At 46.9% G+C, this 23,323-nt stretch overlaps 2 protein-coding genes across 3 annotated transcripts in view; one reads left to right on the forward strand and one right to left on the reverse strand.

The window, feature by feature from the left end:
• TPPP2 (tubulin polymerization promoting protein family member 2) overlaps positions 1 to 6,489 on the forward strand; it is a 112,757-nt gene extending 106,268 nt beyond the window's left edge. The window contains exons 1-4 of one of the 2 annotated variants that reach the window (XM_075568937.1): positions 4,129 to 4,238; positions 4,790 to 4,959; positions 5,590 to 5,743; positions 6,039 to 6,489. In XM_075568937.1, the coding sequence (XP_075425052.1) occupies positions 4,131 to 4,238; positions 4,790 to 4,959; positions 5,590 to 5,743; positions 6,039 to 6,227 (621 nt within the window). In that variant the 5' untranslated portion in view covers positions 4,129 to 4,130 and the 3' untranslated portion in view covers positions 6,228 to 6,489. Of the gene's footprint in view, positions 1 to 4,128; positions 4,239 to 4,789; positions 4,960 to 5,589; positions 5,744 to 6,038 lie in introns of those variants that run through there. The other variant, XM_075568936.1, reaches the window with a different exon arrangement.
• ARHGEF40 (Rho guanine nucleotide exchange factor 40) overlaps positions 6,121 to 23,323 on the reverse strand; it is a 56,899-nt gene continuing 39,696 nt past the window's right edge. The window contains exons 8-22 of the mRNA XM_075568923.1: positions 21,618 to 21,731; positions 20,312 to 20,398; positions 19,929 to 20,056; positions 19,497 to 19,635; positions 17,843 to 17,917; positions 17,199 to 17,407; positions 16,586 to 16,799; positions 16,057 to 16,143; positions 12,821 to 13,045; positions 11,366 to 11,536; positions 10,742 to 10,922; positions 10,103 to 10,219; positions 9,829 to 10,017; positions 9,560 to 9,615; positions 6,121 to 9,449 (exon numbers count right to left, since the gene is read on the reverse strand). Coding sequence (XP_075425038.1) covers positions 9,408 to 9,449; positions 9,560 to 9,615; positions 9,829 to 10,017; positions 10,103 to 10,219; positions 10,742 to 10,922; positions 11,366 to 11,536; positions 12,821 to 13,045; positions 16,057 to 16,143; positions 16,586 to 16,799; positions 17,199 to 17,407; positions 17,843 to 17,917; positions 19,497 to 19,635; positions 19,929 to 20,056; positions 20,312 to 20,398; positions 21,618 to 21,731 — 2,034 coding nt within the window. The 3' untranslated portion in view covers positions 6,121 to 9,407. The remainder of the gene's footprint in view (positions 9,450 to 9,559; positions 9,616 to 9,828; positions 10,018 to 10,102; positions 10,220 to 10,741; positions 10,923 to 11,365; positions 11,537 to 12,820; positions 13,046 to 16,056; positions 16,144 to 16,585; positions 16,800 to 17,198; positions 17,408 to 17,842; positions 17,918 to 19,496; positions 19,636 to 19,928; positions 20,057 to 20,311; positions 20,399 to 21,617; positions 21,732 to 23,323) is intronic.

A 23,323-nucleotide genomic window follows, 5' to 3' on the forward strand; every position in this document is an offset into this window, starting at 1 on the left:
GACACGCACCTCTCATACACCCAGACACGCACCTCTCATACACCCCCAGACACGCACCTCTCATACACCCAGACACGCACCTCTCATACACCCAGACACGCACCTCTCATACACCCCCAGACACGCACCTCTCATACCCCCCCCAGACACGCACCTCTCATACCCCCCAGACATGCACCACCTCCCATACACCCCCAGACACGCACCTCTCATACACCCCCAGACACGGACCTCTCATACACCCCCAGACACGCACCTCTCATACACCCCCAGACACGCACCTCTCATACCCCCCCCAGACACGCACCTCTCATACCCCCCAGACATGCACCTCTCATACACCCCCACACACGCACCTCTCATACACCCCCAGACACGCACCTCTCATACACCCAGACACGGACCTCTCATACACCCCCAGACACGCACCTCTCATACACCCCCAGACACGCACCTCTCATACACCCCCAGACACGCACCTCTCATACACCCAGACACGCACCTCTCATACATCCAGACACGCACCTCTCATACATCCAGACACGCACCTCTCATACACCCAGACACGCACCTCTCATACACCCTCAGACATGCACCTCTCATACACCCAGACACGCACCTCTCATACACCCAGACACGCACCTCTCATACACCCAGACACGCACCTCTCATACACCCAGACACGCACCTCTCATACACCCAGACACGCACCTCTCATACACCCCCACACACGCACCTCTCATACACCCCCACACACGCACCTCTCATACACCCCCAGACACGCACCTCTCATACATCCAGACACGCACCTCTCATACACCCAGACACGCACCTCTCATACACCCCCAGACACGCACCTCTCATACACCCCCAGACACGCACCTCTCATACACCCAGACACGCACCTCTCATACACCCAGACACGCACCTCTCATACACCCAGACACGCACCTCTCATACACCCAGACACGCACCTCTCATACACCCAGACACGCACCTCTCATACACCCTCAGACACGCACCTCTCATACCCCCAGACACGCACCTCTCATACACTCCCAGACACGCACCTCTCATACACCCCCAGAAACGCACCTCTCATACACCCCCAGACACGCACCTCTCATACACCCAGACACGCACCTCTCATACACCCAGAGACGCACCTCTCATTCACCCAGACACGTACCTCTCATACACCCCCACACGCACCTCTCATACACCCAGACACGCACCTCTCATACCCTCCCAGACACGCACCTCTCATACACCCCCAGACACGCACCTCTCATACACCCCCACACGCACCTCTCATACACCCAGACACGCACCTCTCATACACCCAGACACGCACCTCTCATACACCCAGACACGCACCTCTCATACCCCCAGACACGCACCTCTCATACACCCAGACACGCACCTCTCATACACCCAGACACGTACCTCTCATACACCCCCAGACACGCACCTCTCATACACCCCCAGACACGCACCTCTCATACACCCAGACACGCACCTCTCATACACCCAGACACGCACCTCTCATACACCCAGACACGCACCTCTCATACACCCCCAGACACGCACCTCTCATACACCCAGACACGCACCTCTCATACACCGACACGCACCTCTTATACACCCCCAGACACGCACCTCTCATACACCCAGACACGCACCTCTCATACACCCCCAGACACGCACCTCTCATACCCCCAGACACGCACCTCTCATACACCCCCAGACACGCACCTCTCATACATCCAGACACGCACCTCTCATACACCCAGACACGCACCTCTCATACACCCCCAGACACGCACCTCTCATACACCCAGACACGCACCTCTCATACACCCCCAGACACGCACCTCTCATACACCCAGACACGCACCTCTCATACACCCCCAGACACGCACCTCTCATACACCCCCAGACACGCACCTCTCATACACCCCCAGACACGCACCTCTCATACCCCCAGACACACACCTCTCATACCCCCAGACACGCACCTCTCATACACCCCCAGACACGCACCTCTCATACATCCCCAGACACGGACCTCTCATACACCCCCAGACACGCACCTCTCATACACCCAGACACGCACCTCTCATACACCCCCAGACACGCACCTCTCATACACCCCCAGACACGCACCTCTCATACACCCAGACACGCACCTCTCATACACCCAGACACGCACCTCTCATACACTCAGACACGCACCTCTCATACACCCAGACACGCACCTCTCATACACCCAGACACGCACCTCTCATACACCCAGACACGCACCTCTTATACACCCACACACGCACCTCTCATACACCCCCAGACACGCACCTCTCATACACCCAGACACGCACCTCTCATACACCCCCAGACACGCACCTCTCATACACCCCCAGACACGCACCTCTCATACACCCCCAGACACGCACCTCTCATACACCCAGACACGCACCTCTCATACACCCCCAGACACGCACCTCTCATACACCCAGACACGCACCTCTCATACACCCAGACACGCACCTCTCATACACCCCCAGACACGTATTAGTGTGCAGTGACAGTTTGTGTTTGTGGGGGGAACACTGGAATAACGCAGGGTGCATGATAAGGTGCAGTGACATAGCTGTGTATTTGTTTGGGGCAGGGCGGGGGGTAGGAGGAGGCAGCTTGTTGCCATGGAAACAGGTCGTCTAAAACAGGGCGATGAATATTTATCACCTCTAATGAATATTAATAAGATTGATTGAATAATCAGGGCTTCTCTGCTGTTAATGCAGCTCTGCAGATGGAATAATAATCACGCAGACTCTTCCTGTGTATCTCTTTATCAAGACAATTTCTTAAAGACCCCAACATAACGCAAGAGATGTCAGCCATTTTTAATTGCGCCGGGTGTTGCATATAACATCTGAAAAGTACATTTGTAATATATTCTTAAAATAGCACTGACAGTTAACTCCTTATGCTATTGCCCTATATAACCACTCCCTATAACTCCTCCTATTGTCCCATATATCCCTCCCTATAACTCTTCCCTTTGTCCCATATAACTGCTCCCTATAACTCCTCCTATTGCCCCATATAACCACTCCTATAACTCCTCCTATTGCCACATCTAACCACTCCTATAACTCCTCCTATTGCCCCATATAACCGCTCCCTATACCTACTCCTATTACCCCATATCCCTCCCTATAACGCCTCCCTTTGCTCCATATAACCGCTCCCTATAACTCTCCCTATTGCACCATATAACCGCTCCCTATAACTCCTCCTATTGTCCCATATAACCGCTCCCTATAACTCCTCCTATTGCGCCATATAACCGCTCCCTATAACTCCTCCTATTCCTCCATATAACCGCTCCCTATAACTCCTCCTATTGCCCCATATAACCGCTCCCTATAACTCCTCCTATTGCCCCATATAACCGCTCCCTATAACTCCTATTGCCCCATATAACCGCTCCCTATACCTACTCCTATTGCCCCATTTCCCTCCCTATAACTCTTCCCTTTGCGCTATTTAACCGCTCCCTATTACTCCTCCTATTACCCCATATAACCACTTACACTATAACTCCTCCTATTGCCCCATATAACCGCTCCCTATAACACCTCCTATTGCCCCATATAACCATTCCCTATAACTCCTCCTATTGCCCCATATAACCACTCCCAATAACTCCTCCTATTGCTCCATATAACCGCTCCCTATAACTCCTCCTATTGCCCCATATAACCGCTCCCTATAACTCCTCCTATTGCCCCATATAACCACTCTCCCTATAACTCCTCCTATTGCCCCATATAACCACTCTCCCTATAACTCCTCCTATTGCCCCATATAACCACTCCCTAGAACTCCTATTGCCCCATATATCCTCTTTCAATAACTCCTAATACCCCATGTAACCCCTATCTATAACTCCTTCTATTACTCCATATAACCACTCCGTATAACTCCTCCTTTTGCCCCATATAACTGCTCCCTAACGGCACATTCTAGTATAACTACATTATTGAATAAAGTATAGAGATGTCTCTGTTTACATGCATCTCTGGTGTATATATGTAACATGGCATTGATTTCACATTATGCCAGTGATGTCACAATGTGGCTTAGACAACCTGTGGTTTGCTGAGACAGCATTTCATGCAGACGGCAAAAGGCAAGCAAGGCATCAGAGCAAGGGGACGGGAGCTGTAACAAAGGTGTGATACTGCAGGCTTTCCCTCTCTCTCTCGCCATACATCCTATTTCATCACTCTCGAGGTCTCCTTTAGATGTTTCTCTTGGCTTACTGGAGTTCTCTCATCTTGACTTGTATCTTGGGGGTCTTTTATGTTTACATGGAAGCCTTTATATGCCCCTGAACCCCTCTCGACAAAATATCTCCCACTTGTGTACGGTTGGTATCCTCTGACAAGGCGACTATCTGATATCTGCTTACTCTGTACAGACGGTCTGTTCTCTCTCTCTTCATCTCCCTCTCTCTTGATATTTCAGAGGACACAGGATGCTGGTGTCTGTCTCTTTTTCTCGGTTGTGGTCTCTAACCATCTTTTGCTCATTTGGAGAGAGTAACAGCTTTCTGAATGTCTCTGTAGACATCCTAACAGTCTCTTCCTCCTAGGTGTCAGACTGTCTTTCTAGCCATCTTGTAGACAGTCAGGATGTCTCTTTCCTTCCTTTTAAGGGAAAGCATAGTCTATAGTCTGCCTAACACGATAACTACTTTGCCTCTCTGGGGGCGGTCCTGTAGATGTCGGAAGAGCTAGAGAAAGCGTTCCATAAGTATGCTGTGTATGGCGACAGCAAGGCTTCCGGAAATGAGTTGACCGGAAAAAACTTCAGCAAACTCTGCAAGGAGAGTGGGATCCAGGGATCCGGGGTCACCAGTACAGATGTGGACATCGTCTTCAGCAAAGTCAAGTGAGTCTGCTACATCATCGCAGCACCGCGTGACCTCATCGCTACCCGGGTCACATCATCACGCTGCAACTGAATATGAGCTACGTGTGTAAGATTGTATGTGCCAGTGCCTATTGCTGTATTCCAGAAGATGTGTGACCGCATTACATGGCTGAGTGACATCATCAGACTGTACACGCACTGAAGCAGAGTGTGCATCAATGTAGAATTATTGATTTGTGCATATACCACCAGTGTTCATAAAGGTCGAGTCTGAGTGGTGTCATAATGTACGCTGATGATGTCACAGTGTGCTCAGCAAGCATTGTGCCGTGTGACATCATCACTATTTGCCTGTATAGGTACTGCACTAGAGTTTGTGGTTGTAGGTTTGCATGTGTATTAAAACATCTTTGTGTTCAGTAACATTGACATCATGTATGTACTGTGTTGTTGTGATATTGTGTTGTTAGGAGTAAGGGAGCGCAACCTATGTCATCACCTTCCCTGAGGCTTCAAAGGATCTGTGTGATGTTGTGCAGTGTTACAGGAATAATAGAGCTCGCGCCATCACCTTCCCTGTGTTTCAATAGGTCCGGAAGAAGCTGATATTGTGTAGTGATATTGTGATGTTGTTTTGTGCTGTTACAGGTCTAAGGGAGCCCGTGTTATCACCTTTGCTCAGTTTCACGAGGCTCTGAAGGAACTATCAGTGAAGAGGTTCCATGGGAAGTCACCAGATGAGGCTCTTCAAGCCATGGACAAACTGGTGGAGGGGAAGGAGCCGGGCAACGTGGGGGTCACGGTGAGAAACTCTGCACCCGTCTGTCCCTATGAGCTTCACTCAATGACTCCTAAGTCCCCTTCTTTCTCTGTGTTGTGTCACCTGCCATCCCATATGTCACTTTGAGATGGGAGGATCAGACTTTGTGTCCCTTTGCAAGATTCACTGGGCCATCATCGTATGTCATCTGGCCAATAGTGAAACAGGTGCAATAGGTCTCTTCTATCTAGGTATTCAATTGAATGTAAACGTGTCCCACTGAGCAGATACATATACGAAGCTATGTAATGATGTGACATTGTGTTGTGTCTTACAGAAAGCGGTGGCAGCTGGAGCCGTGGATCGCCTCACAGATACCTCAAAATACACTGGTTCGCACAAGGAGCGTTTTGACGAGAGCGGAAAAGGCAAAGGCATAGCCGGGCGCGAAGAGCTGAGCGATCAATCAGGATACGTTGGGGCCTACAAGGGGGCGGGGACGTTTGACGAGAAAGTCAAGCAGTAACTCCCTAATACTCCGACCCTAAAGGGACGTCCCATTAGAAACCGCCTCACCATTGCTCAAAGACGGCCCTAAATGACAGCAGAAGCCCCCATGTACAGTAACAACAGCCCATAATAACAGCCACCGTAAAACACCAGTCTCTGATAACAACCCGCATCTCGCACCAGCCCATAATAACAGTCCCCATATAACACCGGCCTCTGATAACAGCCGCCTGCAACATCGGCCTGTCAATAATGACCATTAAACCTCTGAAAGCGGATATTGTATATGTGTCTGGACTTGGGATGCTGTGAGTGTGAAGGGTTAATACACTGGTATGTGCTGGCAGCTCGAGGGTCAAGCGATAAGTGGAAGGGTCATAGAGATGATATGTTTATTAAACACAATGTGCCGAGGACAAACCACAGGTGATACACATAGGGGAGGACAAGGGTTGTACCATTGGTTATACAAAATAGGGGGTAATAACCATTACCACTTGTAGCATACAGAGGTGGGTGGATTGTACCACCAATGACATACAAATGGTGGTAGGGTTTGTAGCACCAAAGACAGAGGAAGGTAAGGGTTGTACCATCCCACAACATACATGGGTCCAGATTCACAAAAGGGAGCTTACTAAGCTTTAGCACGTCTTTACTCCTATCCAAATGAATGGGAGCGTAGGCGTGCTAAAGCTTAGCACCCTTTTGTGGATCTTGGCCATAGTTGGGCAGGATTGTGCCGTCTTTTATTATAGAGGGAGGGCGTGTACCTCTTGTAACATATAGAGGGGGTTAGGGACTGTACCACCCTATAACAAAACATGTACTGTACCACTCCATTACATAAAGAGACGCACGGAGTGTACCATCCCAAAACATTAAGAGGGTGACACAGACTGTACCATCCCATAACAAATAGAGGGGTGTGGATTGTATCCTCACCTTAACATAAAGAGTGGGGCAAGGATTGCACCGTCCCATAACAAAGAGGGGACCATTGATTGTACCTCCCCAATAACCTAGAGAGGGGCAGGAATTGCACCGTCCCATAACATAAAGGGGAGCATTGATTGTACCTCCCCCCCATAGCATAAAGCGGGGCAGGGACTGTACCATCCCATAATTAAAAAAAAAAGTGGGCAGGGATTGTACCACCATGTAACATGCACAGGAGAAAGGGGAGCATGGAAATGATTGTCCCACCATGTAATATACTGCAGGAGGAGACAAGCATTGTGGCACATTTAATATAAAAGAGATGACCTCGGAATGTACCATATGTAACTATTAAGGGGAGGATATGGTTGTTCCAATATGTAACATACAGAGGGGGCAGTATAAGGACTGTACCATGGTTAACATGAGAAGGGACTGGCAATGTACCAAGTGCAAATTCAGAAGGAAGTAGGACATGGATTGTGCCAAATGTGCATAAGAGGGGAGATTAGGATAGTGCCATGTTTAACATCCGCAAAAGGCACCTCTTCTGGACGATGCCCTTCGACAATCCCCCCTCCCATGAATCACACAGGTTGGTATCCCCCATCGAGTCAATGCAAATGAACCTTGTTCACTTTTTCCCATGATGCACCAGTCACATATTATAATAAGAACATGTCCCATAATCCTCCTCGCTAAAATATGACTTCCAATCAAAATATGGCAATTTATCATGATTGTCCTCCGTATGGGCCCCCTTTTCGTCCAGTTTGCTGTCGTAACATTTCCTCTTTTACTCCAGTTATGCAGATGAGACATTTCTCAGGGGGTGTCTGCAGTCGCATGGCACATTACTCTTGGTACTCCAGTTATGACATCATTTCGTTTCCTTATATATATTCCTGGGTATCAAAATATCAGACCAGCACATGTACAGCTGCTAGCATGAGTTAAATATATTCCTATATACGATATATTGTATTCCTGGATATGTATGGCTTCTAATAAAGGGTAGTTACCAATAGGGTATTTACCCTAGTATTGATATCACTATCAGTGTATTTGTATTGCCGAAGATGTTTAGAGCGGGATGGTAATATAGTTGGGTAAATACATTTGCTGGGTTATAAAACTGCCACTCCTGGGTATATTTAGCTTATTGCTGATTATACTGTCAGTTTTGCTATTATTCTAAGGTTATTACACTTGCATTTATAACTATCATAGTGGGTGGGTAAAGATACAAATACCTAGGTATGTTTTCTCCAGACTTTGGCTGTATATCTCTGGTATCAATGGACAGTTAAATACATTCATACTTGGAAATTAATTCTGATGTTTCTGGTTGATAATTGGGCATTAATACTGTTTGTCTGGTTGTTCTCACCATCTGTCCCATCACCGAGTTGATCTCACAGAGGATCCCATGGTTATGAAGGATATCACTTTCCTTGTCATATTGCAATGACTTGTGTGTGGTGGCTTATGTCACCTCCACATAGCTCTGTGACTGGGTTTGAACTTTCCATTGTCTCATCAATTGAAGAAAAGGGTTCCTTCCACTCTAAAAGAAGATAAGGTTCCTCCACCATGTTGAATGCCAGATTTGGTGTCTCACTGGTTTCTTTGGATGCCAGTTTCACCTCTGCCATCAACACTCTATAATGTCGTACGGGTTGAGATGTTACGATTGGTTGAGTGTCAAGTCTTGCTCATTTCTTTGTTGGGTAGAGACATGTACGTACCATGTCCTCTCTGCTAAGCTGTTCCAGTTCTGATCTTGCAGTTTGTGGCTCTCTCATGTTATCGGCTGGTCTGGCGGTGCCAATATCTCTCATTGTCCAGTTTTGTTGTGTTATCTGCAGATCTGTCACCCTATTGGCTGGCTCAGTGCTTTCATTTTCTCTAATTGGTTCTGCTTTGATTGTCTGCCATGTTATTTGTTGGATTTGTGGTTCCACTGTCTACTTGTGGTGAAGTCACTGTCTTTTCTTTGTCCAGTTTGGAGTGGTTGGAAGAGTTGTCACCTTATTGCCTGTCTTTGTATTCTGTTTTATTTGGTTCATTATGTTTGTCATTTGCTATTCATTGGTTGTTTGGTAGCACCATCATCGTCTGAGGTCATTGAGATTTCTCCAGCATGTTTGGATTCAAGGATTCAAGACTTGTTTAATTATTTTTCATTTCAGCGGTTCCGTCACCTCGGGGTAGAGATTTCTTTCAGGGCTTGGGAATCCTTTCATGTACAGAATCCTTACACTGAGGTGGAAGGGAAGACCCCTTCTATGGTTAAACCCTGTAAGGAAAGGACATTTTGTGAGTAAGGAATGAGGTACTCGAATGAGGCGCGTCTGGGAAAATATAACATGAGTGGTGAAAGAGGAGAAAAATGATGTGCTCTCTCACCTTTGGCTTCTCTCCCTCCACAATGGGCGAGATTGATTTGAGGCACACTGGTCCACCTAGAAATACCAGAGATACATCACGCCAAGCAAGAGACAGCCCAAGACAGAAAGATAGAGACAGAGCAAAGCAGTAAAAGAACCTGCTAGCTAGAACGTGATAGAAGAGAAATAAGGTGGAAGACAGAGAGCATAATCAAGACACAACCAATAAAAGCAAGAGTTTGGGCATGAAAGACATGGACACGGCACCAGGGCTATATCTTTTCTTGCCTGTGATGGTTTCATCTCCCTCCTCACTGATTCTGTCCGGAAGAGACACTCCACCAGGAGAGCGCAGCCTCCGGGGGCTTGGCCCCGACGTGAGTGCAAGGCTGAGAGAAAACGGCGGCGAATGAGGTGGTGGGGAATGAGTGTTGTGCTCGTAGGAAGAGAGAACCACGGATGGTCGGGAACGAGAACCTACAGTAGAAGGAGCAGGTTTTCACTTTACTGATCCTTTACACTTTGCCTCTCTCTGCTATATGTACTACGATCCCATTCTCACCTCTTGCGGTCAGCAGAGCACTGACTGTCCTCTCACTTATAGCGCTGAATCCCGCTTTAATGTCAAGGAAAGAGCGGTGACTGGACCCCAGCGAGGCCGTATCCTGAGCCCTATGCTCTGTGCGTGAGAGAGCAATGGACACAGACACACAGAGTTAGGACCAAAAGATGCATAACAGACATGCAGATGCTGATCCATATCTTGCGATGACTTGAGCTAAAAAACGCATCTTTATCCAGCGAGATGTGACAAAAGGGGTTATATTTATTCATAAAGCAATCTCACTGATGTAAGTGGGATACAACTGATAATACATTGACATAAAGGGGTATATAATATAAAAGGGGATAAATAGGAGAGAGGTAATCAGAGAGAGAAGAGAATGATAATGAGATGTAGATACAAGGAGATAGAGTGGACAGTCAGAATTGTTTTAGCCAGCACCTGAATGGGAGTTTCCAAGGCCGCTAGGAGTAAAAGCTTCTGACTTAGACCTCTGCATGAGTTAGTAATTAGGATTTACAATCTCTGTCATATTTACTTCTACCAGTCGGGACGCAAATTCCTGACCCGTGTGGGAGTGCATATGCTGTAATGATCTCGGCTAAGACAGATAGGAAAGAGGCAGCCAGTGCTCACCCTTGCTCAGCCCTCCCTGGTCCCACAGCAGTTTGGTGATCTCATTAGTCCAGCTCTCCTTGACTCTGGCGCTCTCCGCTTGTAAGACGAATGTCTCTCGGGACTTTGGCCGGCGGAACCAGATCTCAAAACGCAGGTCTCCTCCTTCAGCAACACTCTCTGTGAGACCCATGTCTGCTGTCTAAGAGAGAGACACCGTTTTCTCTGTGTTGATACATACACTACATACATTTAGGGTTGCCAGGTGGCTTCTCCGAAAATACTGGACTCAATGGTGAAAGGTACGTTAGGTCACTATGTCCAGGGAGGTAATACCGGACACATACATGTCCAGTATTACAGTACCTCTCATTTTTTACTGGACAGAGTATCCAAATACAGGACAGTCCAGTTCAATACCGAACACCTGGCAACCCTACATACATTACACCTGTGAAAATGTATCATCTTTTCTGTGGCAGCAAAGAAGCTGCTGTAATTTTAGTGCTTTGAAGGGCAACCGGACACTCTTCCGGTATCTTGCGTTCCTCTTTGCTAGATCACTCATTGCTTGAATCAGCCATGAGATTGCTTGTCTTAGTTAGACATATGGTGGCACAAGGCCAGACGACCTGATCGTCTTACCTTGAAGGCCTGTTTATACCCGTAGGTCTCTAGACCCCCCTCCGCCATCTTGAGCTTGCTGAAAAGCAGAAGTTTCTGGAAGAGGAAGACATGTCGCAGAGATTTCTTCCTCCCCGAGAAGACAGTGAACACGTCTTTGAGCAGAAGGCGGCCATGTTCTCTCTCATCCACCTGTGGAAGGGCAAGAGAGGTCACTGACCGAAGCATAGCAACAACCAATGGGAAACCAGCCATCATAATTAGGAAATCATGTGATTGGATGGCTGTAGAGCTGTCCAGAGAACGATAGCATCTGATATTTCTTGGTCATTATGGAAGACTGTCCGTCTGGCAGACTTGGTCAGTCTGGGAGACTTGGTCAGTCTGGATCTTGGGGACTCACCTACTCCCAAGGCCCATGGAAGATTTAAAAAAAGCAACTATATTCGGTTCTTCCCGTACCCTTTAAGGTTTTGGGAAATCCAGACTTTGATGTAATAACAAAAGAGGAACCAGTGGTTGAGCATGATAATAAAGAAGAACGTGAGGAGGTTCATCGGTAATCCTTCCAGAATTGTATCCAGTTTTATTATAGAGTCTCTTTCAGTGTAAGAATTGTAATCTTCGATCTCGGTACTTCCCGTATCTGTTGTGTTTATTTTGGAGGTAAACTCTATATATCAGTTGCATCAACCATAACCCTTTGGACTTATGTTCATCCTTTTTCAGTCACTTTATTAATCCAATAATCCATTTTTTTAGATTGACTTGTTTATTATATATATATATATATATATATATATATATATATATATATATATATATATTGAGAACAGAAATTTATGGACAGCGCCTGTGATTGCATACACCTAAATTGCTGCAACTCTGAAACTGATAGTCAAAATGCCACACCCCGCACAGATGCCTATAAACAAACCATATATAATTATATTAAATGGTATGAACTAGGATGATGGAGGTATATATATATAAAAAAAATCATGAAGTGTTTTTAGTAGTTATTGAACAAATTGTTGTTTTCATGTATTTGAGCAGGTATCCTCCCTAGCTAGCCCATCATTTTCGGACTCTGGAGCTGAACTGCATTATTTTTAGCTCTGGTGATCCCCGTGTTCCTGAGACACTTTCCTGTAAAGGTAACAGTATTACTTTGTGGGTTTTAAATCGCTCGCCTCGTGCGGCCCAATAGGAAGTCCCCGTTTAGTTTCAGGAGGGTACCTTCCCCATGTAAGTATATTGGGGTCCCACGGGAGCACTGGCGCTTAAAATAGTGCTGTTCAGCTCCACATCTCCAGATTCCCATTCCGTAAAGAATCAAAAATGGAGTAAAAAAAAAACAAATGAGCGCCCGGGATTGCTTCTTTATTTAGTATTTTTTTTACTTATCCTAATGTAAAGAATAAAGGGAATACATTTTAACTACATGCGGGGGGTTAACAGACCAGCGCTCCTCACCTCAAACCCTCGAATGGCTTCGGCAGCCAGCAAGTTCTTCCCATGATGCACCAGGGAACCCACCAGCTCGCGGGCAGCGTGCAGAGACAGGCGCTCCTGCTCGGTCTCCTGGTCGCACTCTTGAATCATGTCTCCCAGGAAGCGCTGGTACTGATCCAGTTGCTCCAGGGGCCTCTGCAGGATCCCCCATGACTCTTCCTCCTCCTTCTGGTCCCTGCCTCTTCCCTGTCGGAGAAAGACGGTCAGGGAAACTCAAGTGCACATCCCACCGCACCCACCAGCTGTGGATGTGTATCTTTATTTATATAGCGCCATTCTTGTACATAACGCTTCACAGCAGTAATACACGTGACAATCATATAAATACCAAATAATACATAATGGGAAGAAGTGATTTCAGACACAAAAGTGACATTTAGAAAAAGGAGTCCCTGCTCAAGAGCTCGCAAGCTATATGGAGAGTTTAACCCAGGTGTGATTTTGTGGGGGGACATAGCTCAAACCTTGACGTTCGTTCCGAATTTCTCGTAGAACCACAGAATGAGCATTCAAATACGAGGAAAATTGAAGCCAACACCCAAGAAAGGCTCATCCTCCGATTCATCATTTTTGCAGTTTTCATTATTTTTTTTTCAAAGTTCAAGCAAAAAACATCACATTTTTTTAGAACCAAAATATGAGTCACGATGAAATGATTACGATTGGGCAGGGTACTGACTGGGAGAGAGGGAGAAACGAGTCTTCCATCGCTTAGCTAGAGTGGAATAATTTATAGCGTAACGGTTTAGCCAGTAGCGGATTAACCTATAGGTTCGGGGGGGGGGGGGGGCCGGAAAAAATGTAGCAGCGTCATGGCGGCATGTGACGTCACGTTGTCAGGGCAGTGTGTCATCATGTGACATTGCGGCGTCATTTGATGGCAGGTCTCCATGACAACGCGACGCTGAAGGAGAGGGGGGTCCACTCCGGAGAAGGTAAGACCCCCTTCTCAACACACACGCAGACACAAAAATTGCCACCTCGCGATAATTGCCGCTCTAGGCTGTAACCTAGTCAGCCTTGCGGGTAATCAATCACCTTTGTCCCTATATCAACCACTGGTTTAACTCATTCAGAGGCAATGGGGTCGTTTGCCTAAATAAAAGTGAATTGAGGCTTCTGCAATTTCTCTTCTGCACAGCAGAGGGAGCCGCACGGCAGCTGGTACATGTAACAGAACTTGCATATCTGCACACTGCACTGGAAGGATTTGTAATAGAAAGAAAAACAGAAACATCTAGAAAGTAAAAAAAAAAAAAAAGGAAGGAAAGAGGTAGAGATTAACAAAAGAGTGAAAGATAGCAAGAGAGTAAAAAAAAAAAAGAAGAAAGAAAGCAGCGAAAGATATATATTTAACCCTGCCTGTGCTCAAAGCTGTGACCATGCAGCAGGCTTAAGCCTATAGGGAACCATGTGTATGGTTTTGAAGCGAAAGGTGACACTGTGTGCTCATTTGCATGTGCTGGGTGATAATGGTGAAAGGCGGGGTTGCTGATCTGTCTTAAGACGTGCAAATGAGCACACAGTAATATTTCCATTTGATATATATATACAGTGGTTGACAAATCACCAAAAAATCTACTCGCCACACAAAACAATCTACTCGCCACCTAGTACCAAACGTGTGCTGCTTGGGCCAATATTTACTCGCCCGGGGGTTAAATCCACTCGCCCGGGGCGAGCAAATGTATAGGTTTGTCGAACACTGTATATATATATATATATATATATATATATATATAAATAAATATATAATGGAAATAGCCGTGTTAGTCCAGTTGCGATAGTGCAAAATAAATGAGTTCTTCAGTATTAGGTGATACCTTTTTTTATTTGGACTAACAATTTATGTCATAGGACAAGCTTTCGAAAGTTCTCCTCTCTGCCTCAGGTCACAATACTGATATACAAAGGAATCTATGGCTATATCTATATATCTCCAATAAAGAATATCACTTGTGTGAGCACATTCACATGTCTTGGACAGGTCTGCAACCCTGCCTTTCAACCACTATCACCTAGCATACAGTGCTTCCACTGCAGCAAGGGATTCTGGGAAATGACATGCAAATGAGCACACAATGTGTCACCTTTTGCCTGGAATATCCATTCACATGGAGCCCATTTAAGCTAATGTATCGCCGTTCACACAGATTTTAAGCTGTCTCGTTCCTACTGCGTTGCTGCGGCTGCACCACTGCTGTGAGGAACACCCCTGCCTATATAGATATAAATGTATATCTACTGTGTGTATATATGTGTGTGTGTACAGTATATATATATATATATATGCATATATATACATATATATACATATACATGTAGAGGTATCAGTACCGTGTTAGCCGAGCTTCAATAATCAAAAAATAAATAGATGATACCGTTCTGTGGCTAACTAAATGCTTTTATTTGTGCGAGCTTTCGAGATACACTGATCTCTTCTTCCGGCGATGTTACAATGAATGAAACAAGCAAAGGGTATACTTAAAAACAGTGTCTCTTGGAATGACACAGATAACATTCCAAGAGACACTGTTTTTAAGTATAGCCTTTGCTTGCTTCATTCATTGTAACATCGCCGGAAGAAGAGATTAGTGTATCTCGAAAGCTCGCACAAATAAAAGCATTTAGTTAGCCACAGAACGGTATCATCTATTTATTTTTTGATTATATATATATATATACAGTGGTCGACAAATCACCAAAAAATCTACTCGCCGAACAAAAAAATCTACTCGCCACCTAGTAGCAAACGTGTGCTGCTTGGGCCAATAGGAGCTCGCCACGATGTTAAATCCACTCGCCCAGGGCGTGCAAATGTATAGGTTTTTCGAATATATATATATATATATATATATATATATATATATATATATATATATATATATATGAATGAGAGAGAGAGAGAGAAAAGATATAAAGTAAAAAAGGAAGGAAAAAGAGAAATATACATGGAGAAAGATTAAGAAAGTGTAACATTGTATCATGCTCCAGGTATTGAAATAATGTTCAATATGATCAAATATTCAAATGAAAACAACTTTTTAAGCTTGTTACACTTTTCTTAAGCACAGGAAATTCATTATTAAGGGGATCCCGTGGAGTGACCGTAGTACAGAGAGCTCAAGAGTATTCGGGAGACAGCGAAAGAGAGATACTGTGACGGAATCCCACTTCACCCACCATTCACATCTCACCTTTAAGCTTCCACTGGGCGCTGGAAGGAACAGCTCCACCTTCAGCCTGTTTTTCACGTAGAGAGAATATAATCTCCACTGATCGGCCTAAAAAAGGAGAGAAGGCACGTTTGTCGCAGGCGAAGAAGAGATGCAAAAACATTACAGTTCTTGATAGATAAAATTATAGTACAGAGCTTTCCAAACCTCATAGGTCTCTTCTTCACAGTGCACTATCATTTCATCTATTAAGAACTGTAATATTGGTACACTGAAAGGTATCACACCCTACATTGAATCTACATTGCTAAATAGTACAGTGTTAGTTTTCTCATTGGTTTATAAAGGACTAACATGTTCCACAACACGGCATAATGAGGAGGAAAGAGAAAAACAAACAGATCAACAGCAATAGACGCATTATAACAAAATAACTATTATCCTGTTATAGAGAGACAGGCAGAGACGTGTGGTCAGAAAGAGAGAGCGCAGCAGTGAGACTAACATAGAAAGAGAGGGAGACAGTGGGTGCAAAGAGATGGCTGCTCACGTGTTGCAGGAAGGAGTAGGAGACGGTTAGCGGGTGGGACACGCAGCTCTGGAGGTCTCGCAGGAAGTGAGTGTGGAAGGTCAGGAGCTGCTCCAGGCTTCCCCTAAGTGCCAGGCTGGCCGGACATGACCCCCGAACCTCCAGGGACCGGCGTAGAGACTGCACGTAGCTCCGCTCGGAGCACAGCAGGTCTAACAGCAAGCGCTGCGGGGACCTGTGACAGTGACAGCACATGACACAAGGGTACAACATGGCAACAGAAAATCACAAACATCAACACAACACAACTCTGCAACCGGAAGGGCACATTTACTCACTAGTCCCTTCTGTCACTATGTCACACTGAGGTACACACTTGTGTCACTACCTCATCTTGTGGTGGGAGAGGCTGGATGGACCACAGGTCCTTTGTGTGTCCCTGCATCGCTCTGTGAGGAGGTGGACAGACTCAATGGGTTACACATCCGTTGTGTCTGTGTCCCTGTGTGACCCTACAGTGACCCTATAGGCTTGGTTGTCCCTTCTGTGTCACCGAGCGGTGTACCGCCTCAATAGCCAACAAGTCCCTTGTGCGTTTGTCAATGTGTCACCCTGCGATGGGAGGGACACTTACCTCCTCCCATCCGGCCTGGGGATCCCACCCCAGGGTGCATCTGGTCCCCTCCCGTCGCCTCTGCTCAGCACGTGACCTCGGGGGGGGCTACAGGTCCGATCAGCCAGCTCCCGACTGCTGACCTCCAGACCCCGGATCCGAACCCCGGCCTCTGACTTCGGACCTTCAGACTCCGTCACCTGAACCCACTCGTCCTCCGCTGATTGTGTCTGCAGGAAGGGGAGGAGGCAGAGATAGGGGGTGGGGGGGGGGGGGGAGGAGAGCCATTATATGCCGTCTTCTATCCCAGAATCCCCTGCGGGGAGTCTCATACTCTGTTTATTGGCTTCTCCCTCCTAGGTGATGGCAGTGAGTAACATCATCAGACTGAAACTAAAGCTTAGTCTGGTCCTGTCTGCCATGTTGTTCTATCCCAGGCAGCCGGGATTAGTGGGGAGATTGCTCCATATTGCAACGGCACAGAAAGATAAGTAGGAGTCACTGCAGACAGTATAAAAAGATTTATTAAAGAACCTTCAACCCTTACAGTGCCAATGAGACCCGGAAGTTACTATCCCCCCCCCCCCCCATAGCAGTGAAGGGGTTAAGTGGCATATAGGATCGTCAATATTTTGGGGCCAGAATGGGATTTTGTGTGTGCTCACCTCGCCTTGTGCCTCTCCCCAGGGCCCCCCACCCAGCTCCTGGTGCTTCAGTGCGTCCTGCAGGCTCACAGCATCCTGAAACAAGATAACAGAGTGACGTAGGGACACAGGGAGGTGACACGGGCACAGGGAGGTGACAGGGGCACAGGGAGGTGACAGGGGCACAGGGAGGTGATAGGGACACAGGGAGATGACGGGCACAGGGAGGTGACGGGCACAGGGAGGTGATAGGAACACAGGGAGGTGATGGGCACAGGGAGGTGACAGGGACACAGGGAGGTGATGCAGGGGCACAGGTAGGCGACACGGGCACAGGGCGGTGACACAGGGGCACAGAGAGGTGATGCAGGAGCACAAGGAGGTGACGCATGGGCACAGGGAGGTGACGCAGGGGCACATGTAGGTGACACGGGCACAGGGAGGTGACAGGCACAGTGAGATGACACATGCACCGGGAGGTGACGGGCACAGGGATGTGACACAGGGGCACAATGCGGTGACACAGAAACACAAAGGTGACGCATGGGCACAGGGAGGTGACAAAGGAACAGGGCGGTGGCACAGGGAAGTGATGGGCACAGGGAGGTGACACAGGTACAGAGAGGTGACAAGGATGCAGGGAGGTGACAGGGGCACAGGGCGGTGACACAGAGGCACAGGGAGGTGACACAGGGGCACAGGGAGGTGACACAGGCACAGGGAGGTGGCACAGGGAGGTGACAGAGGCACACGGACGTGACACAGAGGCACAGGGAGGTGACACAGGGGCACAGGGAGGTGACACAGGGGCACAGGGAGGTGACACACAAGCGCAGGGAGGTGACACAGAGGCACACGGACGTGACACAGAAGCGCAGGGAGGTGACACACAAGCGCAGGGAGGTGACACACAAGCGCAGGGAGGTGACACAAGTGCAGGTACGTGACACAGGCACAGGTAGGTGACACAGAGGCACAGGGAGGTGACACAGAAGCGCAGGGACGTGACACAGATGCGTAGGGACGTGAAACGGGCACAGGGAGGTGACATAGGGGAACAGGGAGGTGACAGAAGCGCTGGGAGGTGACACAGATGCGTAGGGATGTGACAGGGGCACAGGGAGGTGACACAGAGGCACAGGGAGGTGACACATGGGCACAGGGAGGTGACACAGAGGCACAGGGTGTCACAGAGAAATGTCACCTGCAGAGTGTGTGGCAGAGATGTGCGTACTGTATGTTGTTTGTGCATTGTGTGTGTACACTGTATACACTTTTGTTTGTACACACTGCTTATGTGCTGCACACACAATGTGTGTGTGTTTTACACTGTGTGTGTGTTGTACACAGCGTGTCTGTGTGTTGTACACAGTTTCTGTGTGTTGCGCCAATGTGTCTCTGTTTTGTACACAGTGTCTGTGTTGAACACAGTGGGCGTCTGTGTGTTGTACACAGTGTGCATCTGTGTGTTGAACACAGTGTGTGCCTGTGTGTTGTACACGTGTGTCTGTGTATTGAACACAACGTGTGTCTGTGTGTTGTACACAACATGTGTCTGTGTGTTGTACACAGTGTACGTCTGTGTGTTGTACACAACGTGTGTCTGTGTTTTGTCCCTTTCTCATGCTGCTCCTTGCTGAGCTATATATCAGGGTAAGGGCTGGCACTCTCTCACCTCTAGGGTCTGATCCTGACGCTCTCGTGGTGACAGTCTCGCCTCCAGCTCTTGCAGTCTCTGATTAGACAGCTGTACGAGACGATGTAGGGCCTCATCCACCCTCTCGTACAAGTCAAACGTCACCGGGTCATACAGCCTGCGAAGAGCGAGACAGTCAAGAGGGAGAGCTGTCTCTTTATCTCCCTGACTGTCTCTTTCAGAAGTCTTTCTACCTGGCTGTCTCTTTCATGCCCTGCGACTCATATCTTTTTATTCTTTATGACTGCCCAGGGGTCTCCATCTCGTTTTGCAAACCCACATTTGCTCTTTCACACTCTGTTGTTTGACTGTCTCCCCTTGTCATTATAGGTGTCTGTCTCTGTAAGCTGTCTCTTTTTCTCCACTGTGAGTCTCTATGTCTGTGGGTGTCTCATTGGTGTCTGGCGTTACCTGAGGTAGAAGGACTTCTGCAGTTTTGCTACGAGAGTGCCGCCGTCTCTTTGCAGTCGCTGCAGTCTCTCATCGCTAAGCGCTCTCTTCATGGCGTCTCGGTGATGCGCAATTAACCCCTGGGTGTCCTGATAAACCGCAAGCAGTCACAAGAGGGGGGCTAAAGGAGCACTCTAAGAGACAGCTGTGGCAAGAGAGCATCTGAGAGACTGTTGGGGTAAGAGAGCTTTTTGAGAGGCTGCTGACAAAAGAGAGTTCTCTAAGAGATCGCTGGGATCAAGAGACAGAGATCAGCAATAAAAGTAGTGAGAGCACACATGTTAAATAGACAGCTCAGACAGTGAGAGACAGTGAGAAAAGCCGCGTTAGAACAGAGATTTTACCTGACTGCTGTCAGCATCCAGATCTTGCGTGACCTCTTCCAGAGAGTGCAGGACATCAGAACACAGAGAGAAGAGACTGCCCAGAGACTGGAGAGAGAGACAGGGGGGAAAGTGAGAGAAAGGCGCAGGAGAGAGGGGGGGGGGGGGAGAGAGAGAGAGAGGAATGAGAGAGAATGAAAGAAAGAGAGAGAAGGAAGAAGAAATTATTATTAGTTTTGTTTATTGTGTATTTCATTTTTTGTGTGGAGTTGTGTAGCGGTGTCTTAAACATGTTGTGCAGATTTACATTGGTGTAGTTGTATGGTTGTGTACTTTTGTAGCATCAAATCTAAATCTTGACACACTCGTGTTAATATATCAGTGTAGTTGTGTGTCTCACCCGCTGGCCCCTCACACACTCCTTGTGTAGTTGTGTAATTGCGTCTTACCCGCTGGCCCCCGACACACTATTGTAGTTTGTGACTCACCCGCTGGCCCCTTACACACTCGTGTTGTTGTGCGTCTCACCCGCTGGCCCCTCACACACTCGTGTAGTTGTGTGTCTCATCCGTTGGCCCCTCACACACTCGTGTAGTTGTGCGTCTCACCCGCTGGCCCCTCACACACTCGTGTAGTTGTGTGTCTCACCCGCTGGCCCCTCACACACTCGGGTAGTTGTGTTTCTCACCCGCTGGCCCCTTAAATACTAAAGTAGTTGTGTGGTTGTGTGTCTCACCCGCTGGCATCGAACACACTTGTGTAGTTATGTAGTTGTGTGCCTCACCTGCTGGCCCCTCACACACACGTGTAGTTGTGTAGTTGTGTGTCTCACCCACTGGCCCCTCACACACTCGTGTAGTTGTGCGTCTCACCCGCTGGCTTCTCACACACTCGTGTAGTTGTGTGTCTCACTCGCTGGCCCCTCACACACTCGTGTAGTTGTGTGTCTCACCTGCTGGCCCCTCACACACTCGTGTAGTTGTGTAGTTGTGTGTCTCACCCGCTGGCCCCTCACACACTTGTGTAGTTGTGTAGTTGTGTGTCTCACCCGCTGGCCCCTCACACACTCGTGTAGTTGTGTGTCTCACCTGCTGACCCCTCACACACTCGTGTAGTTGTGTGTCTAACCCGCTGACCCTTCACACAGTTGTGTAATTGTGTGTCTCACCCGCTGGCCCCTCACACACCCGTGTAGTTGTGTGTCTCACCCGCTGACCCCTCACACACTCGTGTAGTTTTTGTCTCACCCACTGGCCCCTCACACACTCGTGTAGGTGTGTGTCTCACCCGTTGGCCCCTCACACACTCGTGTAGGTGTGTGTCTCACCCGTTGGCCCCTCACACACTCGTTGTGTACGTAGGGTCTCTCTCCCCCCAGACTTTCCGGCAGCTCCTCGAACTCAAAATAGTTTGACAACTCTGAGGGTAACACAACCGACACCTGCAGGAAATACACAGGAGAGAAGAATTAACACACAGACGCACACATCACAGACAGTTTATGCATATCACAGACATTGCATGTATATCACAGTGTATGTATATCACAGACAGTATATGTATATCACAGTGTATATATATCACAGACAGTGCATGTATATCGCAGACAGTGTATGTATATCGCAGACAGTGTATGTATATCGCAGACAGTGTATGTATATCGCAGACAGTGTATGTATATCGCAGACAGTGTATGTATATCGCAGACAGTGTATGTATATCGCAGACAGTGTTTGTATATCACAGACAGTGTATGTATATCACAGACAGTGTATGTATATCAGACAGTGTATGTATATCACAGACAGTGTATGTATCACAGACAGTGTATGTATATCACAGTGTATGTATATCACAGACAGTGTATGTATATCACAGACAGTGTATGTATATCACATACAGTGTATGTATATCACAGACAGTGTATGTATATCACAGTGTATGTATATCACAGTGTATGTATATCACAGACAGTGTATATCACAGACAGTGTATATATATATCACAGACAGTGTATATATATCACATAAAGTGTATATATATCACAGGCAGTGTATGTATATCACAGACAGTGTATGTATATCACAGACAGTGTATGTATATCACAGACAGTGTATGTATATCGCAGACAGTGTATGTATATCGCAGACAGTGTATGTATATCGCAGACAGTGTATGTATATCGCAGACAGTGTATGTATATCGCAGACAGTGTATGTATATCGCAGACAGTGTATGTATATCGCAGACAGTGTATGTATATCGCAGACAGTGTTTGTATATCACAGACAGTGTATGTATATCACAGACAGTGTATGTATATCAGACAGTGTATGTATATCACAGACAGTGTATGTATCACAGACAGTGTATGTATATCACAGTGTATGTATATCACAGACAGTGTATGTATATCACAGACAGTGTATGTATATCACATACAGTGTATGTATATCACAGACAGTGTATGTATATCACAGTGTATGTATATCACAGTGTATGTATATCACAGACAGTGTATATCACAGACAGTGTATATATATATCACAGACAGTGTATATATATCACATAAAGTGTATATATATCACAGGCAGTGTATGTATATCACAGACAGTGTATGTATATCACAGACAGTGTATGTATATCACAGACAGTGTATGTATATCACAGACAGTGTATGTATCTCACAGTGTATGTATATCACAGACAGTATATGTATATCACAGTGTATATATATCACAGACAGTGCATGTATATCGCAGACAGTGTATGTATATCGCAGACAGTGTATGTATATCGCAGACAGTGTATGTATATCGCAGACAGTGTATGTATATCGCAGACAGTGTATGTATATCGCAGACAGTGTATGTATATCGCAGACAGTGTTTGTATATCACAGACAGTGTATGTATATCACAGACAGTGTATGTATATCAGACAGTGTATGTATATCACAGACAGTGTATGTATCACAGACAGTGTATGTATATCACAGTGTATGTATATCACAGACAGTGTATGTATATCACA

This window comes from Ascaphus truei, chromosome 13 (assembly GCF_040206685.1).
Source record: "Ascaphus truei isolate aAscTru1 chromosome 13, aAscTru1.hap1, whole genome shotgun sequence".
Lineage (NCBI taxonomy): Eukaryota > Metazoa > Chordata > Amphibia > Anura > Ascaphidae > Ascaphus > Ascaphus truei.